This window comes from Alternaria novae-zelandiae (assembly GCF_023758075.1).
Source record: "Alternaria novae-zelandiae strain BMP 2774 chromosome Unknown scaffold_10, whole genome shotgun sequence".
NCBI lineage: Eukaryota > Fungi > Ascomycota > Dothideomycetes > Pleosporales > Pleosporaceae > Alternaria > Alternaria novae-zelandiae.
Genome location: NW_026056970.1, coordinates 614,862 through 621,157, shown reverse-complemented (window position 1 = coordinate 621,157; position 6,296 = coordinate 614,862). Strand labels below are relative to the sequence as shown.

Sequence of the window (6,296 nt, the reverse complement as noted above, 5' to 3'; positions counted from 1 at the left end):
GCTATTATAATTAGTAATAATAAACTTAATATTATCTTTTCTAGTAATCTTAAGTTATAAGCCTTACTTATAGGCTCTAATATACTTAGTATAGTACTTAAAATAAGAAAATAAAAAGAAATTATTTATAATATAGTAGAAAGCACTACTATTAAGAATTTAGAAATTAGATATAAAAATAGTAAGAGAAGTAGTAGCTATAAATATATATATATTAGAACTATTAACTATATCTAAACCTAATATATACTTATTAATCTTATAGTTAGCCTCTTTTATATAAGTAAGATACCTATAGTTCTAAGAGAAATTAGCGCTAGTTATAGATATAGAGTAGATATATATATAGTTAAGATTTAGGTAGTTAATATTAAGATAATTAAAATTAAAGGTATTTTAGAGTAAGAAAAGATTATATATAAAAGTAATTATATAGTTAAAGTAGTTAAAGAAGAATATATTATTATTATTATTAATAAAAGTAAGATCTACGTTAGAAGTAGAGGTAGATAGAGTATTCTTATAAGCCTTCTTATAATAAGTAGTTTTAATATAATCTAGCTTTTTATAAAAGGTATATATAAGTATATTAAATTTATCTATATAATAGTAGGTATTAATAAAGTAACTAATGTTACTATAGTATAAGTATATAAGTAAGTTAAACTTATTAGAGCTATTATTAATAGAGTAAGTATTACGCTAGTTAGTAGTAAAATCTTTATAAAAGTACTTATTCTTTAGAATAGTCTACTTATTTTTATTATTATTATAGTAGTTAAAAAGAAGAGTTTTATAAGTTTTAAAAATATTAGTAGTAATAAAAGTACTATAGTAGTTAAGCTTCTAATAGTTTAGAAAAGAATTATACTAGTAAGAAAAAACTTTATTAATCTTATTAATAAGCTAGTTATATAATATAGTTCTACTAGTGTTATTAAAGTTATAGTATAAACTCTTATACTAAGTAAGAAAAGATTTAATAGCTATAGAGTTAGTTATAGTAATATTATTAAGCTTAGTTAAAGTATAGTTTACTAAGATATTCTTAGAAGCTTTATTATTAAGCTAAATAGTACTATATATAAAGTAAGAGTTAAAAGTATTTTTTTTATTAAGTTTATACTAAATCTATAGCTTAATAGAAGTATAAAGAAAAGTAATAGTAGAGTATATAGCTTTATTATACTTCTTTTACTTCTAAAAAGTATAGTTATAGATAGCTAGCTTATTTATAGTATTAGTTAAAATAAAAACTAGTATAGTAGTATATAAGTTAATATTAGACCTAAAGTATATAACTTAGAAAGTAATATAAAAAAGAAGATTAGGCTTTTTAAAGTTATTAATAGTACTATTATAGTACGCTATATATTTATAAATAAAGTAAATATTAATAAAAGCCTTAGTTTACTTATAATAGTTATTAGAGCTAGTAAGCTTTTTAAAATTCTTACTTAAGGTAGTAGTAACACTATTAATAGTAGATATTATAGTAGATAAGTAAGTATAGAATATAAAGAAAAGTAGGTATAAATTTATAGTAGTTAGTATACTAAAAAGTATAATAACTTAGTTATATAATAGTAACGCTAAAGAAATTCTTATTATATAACTATAATATAAAGTAAAGTAGTAGCTAAATTACGCGTAGTAGCGTAAAGGCTTATAACTTATAAAATAAAAAGAGATATAATTATTCTATAGAAGAGAGAGGAAGCTCTATATAAATAATACTAGGGCGACGCTAGTGCTAGCGTGGGTGAATCACGTGATAGGATCCTAACTAACATAGAGGCCGTGTACTTCGCATGTCCGTAGGCCCGTCCCAGTCTTCGAAAGAACTGTGCAATCAGGACCAAGCGGGTGCCTTAAAGGCACCGATGGCGACCGTGGAAAGCCGTGTCGACAATCCAGAATGCTCTGGTCCACTAAGCCGGAGTTTTCTTGTACTCCAGCAACTTTGCCATTAGTCCAACCGCAGGAATAGCGAACTAGGACGGTCAAGGTGGCCCGATGGCGTCTGCGCGAGTCGTATCGAGTTGCATCTCATCGATGTGGACCATGGCATGACTACACAGCGGGGACTTTGCGTTCATGTGGACAGAGGAGTGGAGAAGCGTGACGCTGTGGAGCAGAGTAATCAACATGGAATTGTTCTAGAAGGTCGACTACTGCATAACGATGCAAAAACCTGGTGCAAATTCTGCTGAGCTTGTGCGCGATGACAGAGGAGTGAGCATGTTGAATGGCTGGACATAAGGTGGCGCGAGCATGGCTATCCAGAAGTCGGTTCGCACTTGACGCGGGGCAGTGGTTAGCCCACAATGAGATCCAAACGCTGGGATGATTGACGGCTCTCCAACGGTCGTCTTGGTGCTGCATGCTGCAAGGCACCAACAGTGTTGGGCGAACTAAAAGTTGTTCCAATGGCCAAGGAGTGACGCAATAAACATCGACTCACAGTTCGCGGACAGCGCACCTGAACGCCTAGATGCCGAAAGCCTTGGAAGTGGTAAGAGTGCTGATAGCACGTAGAATGCAACCATGGCTCGAAACGAGGCTAGGGCTGTGTGGAATGACCGGCTTTAGTCGCGCCGCTGTCAGTCACGGCAATGATCAAGGTGCGAGACAAGCGCCACGTTGTGGGAGCGCTGCACGGTGGTTCTTAAGACGAGGATTGGTTTTGCGAACACGTTTGCTCGGCACCGATGACCACAAGATCCTTCGATACAGAAGCTCGATGGACATAACGCCCAGAACAGGCTCTAGCCTGCGTGATACTACAGCGGGACGTAAGGTGATCGCATGGTCAAAACGCGCCAGGAGGCGGCGCAGTCGAATAAGCATGCAACAATGTTTCAAGACTTTGACTTCACATCACGACTCAGCTTGAAACTGGTCTTGCTCGGCTGCTGCGACACCAAAAGTAAACAACTCCACCGAGCAATCTGCGCCAATGCTTGTGGGCATGCTGTGCCAAGTTCAAGGTAATGATTAGTTTCACGCAATTTAGATACGCGTGTAGACAGATCACATGCGATAAAGCTGAATCGATCAGAGAGCAAGTACAAGATGATAGCGAATTAATCTATTATCAGGCTAGGAACAGGACCGGCAAGCCAGGACGTCTGCGCATACAACCCCACGCCCGTGTTAAACAGAAAAGGAAACAAATGTCCTTGACGAAGCGAATGACTGAAACAAGTATAGCCCGCCAAGGGGCATGGATTCCCGAATGGTATCCGATGTCGTGACTTCGTAAGAAAGAACGTGCAACCAAAAAGCACAGGCGCCAACGTCCAAAATAGCCAAGTACCGCACCCATGGTGTCGTTTAGGAAGTTTGGAAGGTGAGAGGCGAGAGCAAAGATGGCGAGATCAAGCAGACAGGTGCGCGTCGAGAACGTAGTGAAGAAATGAATAGATTGGGCCTGCGACGCTGTCTACCTCTGGCATTACTCGAGTGATATCAACTCTGATCTCCTCTTCCTGATCTCCCCTGGGTATAATGCGAGATTGGTATCCTGAATTATTGACTGGTAGAATGTAGAACCAAGTAATCCTTAGGCACCAATGCCACAGTAAACAAGTATTCGAGTGGCTTATGCGTGGAAAGGCTGGTGACGACGGGCATGGTCGTGAGCGTGAGCGTGCCTCTTTGCGTTGACATACTCGACCGCGGTGACGTAGACAGTCTTGGTAAGCTTGTGGTAAGGCTTGGGGTCCTGCTTCTCGGGCGCAGGTGTGACAGCGGCAGCAGCCACTTCGATGTCGGCAGTGTAGGAGTCTTCGTAGGAAGCAGAGGAGGAAGTAGGCTTGGCAGCGGAGTACTCTGCCAGCTTGCTGGAGCTGGTGGAAGGCTCTGCAGAAGACTCAGGCTCGCTAGGAGACGAGCCGTAGTCGCCAGAGGGCGCCTCTCCACCGCACATGTAGAAGTCCACGCTTTGGTCGAGGTGGCAGGTCTTGGTCTGAACGTCGTCGGGAAGGACGTAAGAAACCTGGTCGCAAGAAGCCTCATCGTGGCAAGCCAGGATAGGACAGAAGGTGTTGGAAGAAGAGGCGATGTTTATTCCGTCCTGGCTACCGGCCTTGAGGTAGTATCCGTCCTTCCTTGCAGGGCAGTCGCCACCAAGACAATCGACATATGAAACATCGAGGAAGTTGTATTGGAAGTTGGGCTTAGAAGTTTCCAGATAGTACTCCAACTGGGTAATGTCGACGCCTTTGCATTCTTTCGTCTTCGAGATCTTAATGGACACACCAACGTCGTCCTTGGGAGGAGTGTAGTTCTCATTGTAGATCTCGCCAGTCTTCAACGTGACCATGCCATCTTCGGGGCAGCCATCACCCTTGTAAACAGACCAAAGGTGAACGTCGTAGTCGCAACGGTTGATGACGCGTGCGTAGGGCTTGGCGGTGTCGCATTCCTTGTTCAGATTAACAGCGCTTCTGAGGTTGGTCGCGGAAGTGGTCGCAACCATGGCCGAGGCCGCCGAAAGGAGGGTAATGAGCTGCATTATCGTCGAGTTGGACCGGTATAGTACTTGGCGCAAAGGTAAAGACTCGAAAGAAGCGATCGAAAGAATGTCGGCTGAACACCTAAAAGAGTGAAGTTATTCAGCGAATGAACGTGGGTGACGAAGTCTTTCCTGAGCGGTAAAGAAGGAGTTTGGGACCTGGGGGATGCGCAAGTAAATAAGATGGCTGCATCCTAGTCCACGCAGCCCAGGCCCACTTCGAAGCCCGTCCGCCATGGAACTAATCGTCGCCACGGCGTGGACTTGTTTGGGACGGAGCCAAACGTCGTGGCTAGTCCGGAGAACAGGCACGGGCAGCATGCTAGCCGCGATCAGATAGGTTCTCGACAAGATGGGCAAGGGGCGATCCAATCGGACAAGTGCGGTGCCTGATCGTCAGGGCAATGGTCGTAACTCTGGCCATCTCATGTCGGGTAAAGTACGAAAGCAGAGTAAATAACAACAGGGATGTCGCCGATCGGCATTGTCTTCCTTCTGGCCAGCATTGGTTGCAGAGATTTCCGACTGGGAATGAAGCAACTTCCTGGGCGCGTGCTACTTTGCTTACAACAAAGATGCGAAGTTGTTATTTGGCTGCACCAATGAAGCTGGACGCCTCTCCTTCATCGCAGCATAGAACTTGTGAGCCTCAGGTTGGTGGTGCAGAAACCCGAGATGAGTCCGCTTGGCGAGCCTGGCCATTGTCTTAAGCGATCCCCTTCGCAAGGCTCGAATAGGGGCTGTGTCCAGGCCTCGTCACCTCTTCCAGAGCACGATCACCTGCGACGAGCTGTTGGATCGTTGGTTCACAGTCAGACATGCTGCGAGGACAAGTCGTAAGACAGCTGTCACGATTCCGTTGGGCCCGTCCATTTGCGCCATCCTTGTGATGATGACCGGTCGAGCATGTGTAGCAGGAACATGCATCGACAAGTGCGAGGTCCAGGCCGGTGCGCTGTCGCAATGTTGCAGAAAGCCGGTAGTTCGAACCATTTAGCAAGGGCTCCTTTCCACATTTAATTTCCCACACTCGCCAACCGGAAATCTCCCATGACGGCCAGCGTAGGATGAGATCAATTCCGCCACAAGTGCCAGCTCTCTGTTCTTTGTTGCGCTTGTTTGCGGTCACCCCAAGCAAATACAGTCGCTGACTTGGCTGGCTTGGAGGTGCAGCGTAGCGCAGTGAAGCGTGCGACGGATGTCGTGGCACCATAACTGGACCATTTCAGCGACGCGATTCATGTGCAGAGCAATCTGCCAGCGAGTCGTCCCTGGTTGTGCGCCAGTTGTGCATCTTGTCGAGAAGCGTTCCAGATCACATACACTTTGGTTGAGCGGAATCTGGGCACGAGCGAATCTTTAGTGGGGCTCTCCTGGCCACCACGTGACACAAACACCTGTCAAACGCCGCTCTTCGGTCATGCGATGTCTCTACTTACCAGACAAACTGAAGACCTCGAAAGGCTGATAGAGTTATTATTGGAGGCTGGCGCATACTTCCTGGGTGGATTCTGCAACAAGCCATCCGACCTGCATCGTCTCTCGGCTTTGCATCCACTCGAAAGTCTCTACAGTACAGTCTCAGTCATGGTGGTTCACACGGACGCGCAGCAAGTCACATCGTCCTCTCGTTTCTCGATTTTATGCCGCGCAACCCAAGGTGAACCGCTCGCATGCTGAAAACTATGCGGGCGATGTCTTAGCGACTGCCATGTGAAGCACGACCTATATCACGACGTCGGAATAAGAACCAGGCCTGTGCTATACGACTTGCACC

General features: G+C 43.8%; 1 protein-coding gene across 1 annotated transcript; it reads right to left on the bottom strand.

Moving 5' to 3' along the window:
- Nucleotides 1-3,604: 3,604 nt before the first annotated feature.
- J4E88_005581 (uncharacterized protein) lies at nucleotides 3,605-4,519 on the bottom strand (the record flags this gene model as incomplete). The annotated part of the gene is made up of 1 exon (XM_049399216.1): nucleotides 3,605-4,519. One exon carries the CDS (start codon nucleotides 4,517-4,519, stop codon nucleotides 3,605-3,607), a length of 915 nt encoding a protein of 304 aa, XP_049255007.1.
- Between the last annotated feature and the right edge of the window lie 1,777 nt (nucleotides 4,520-6,296).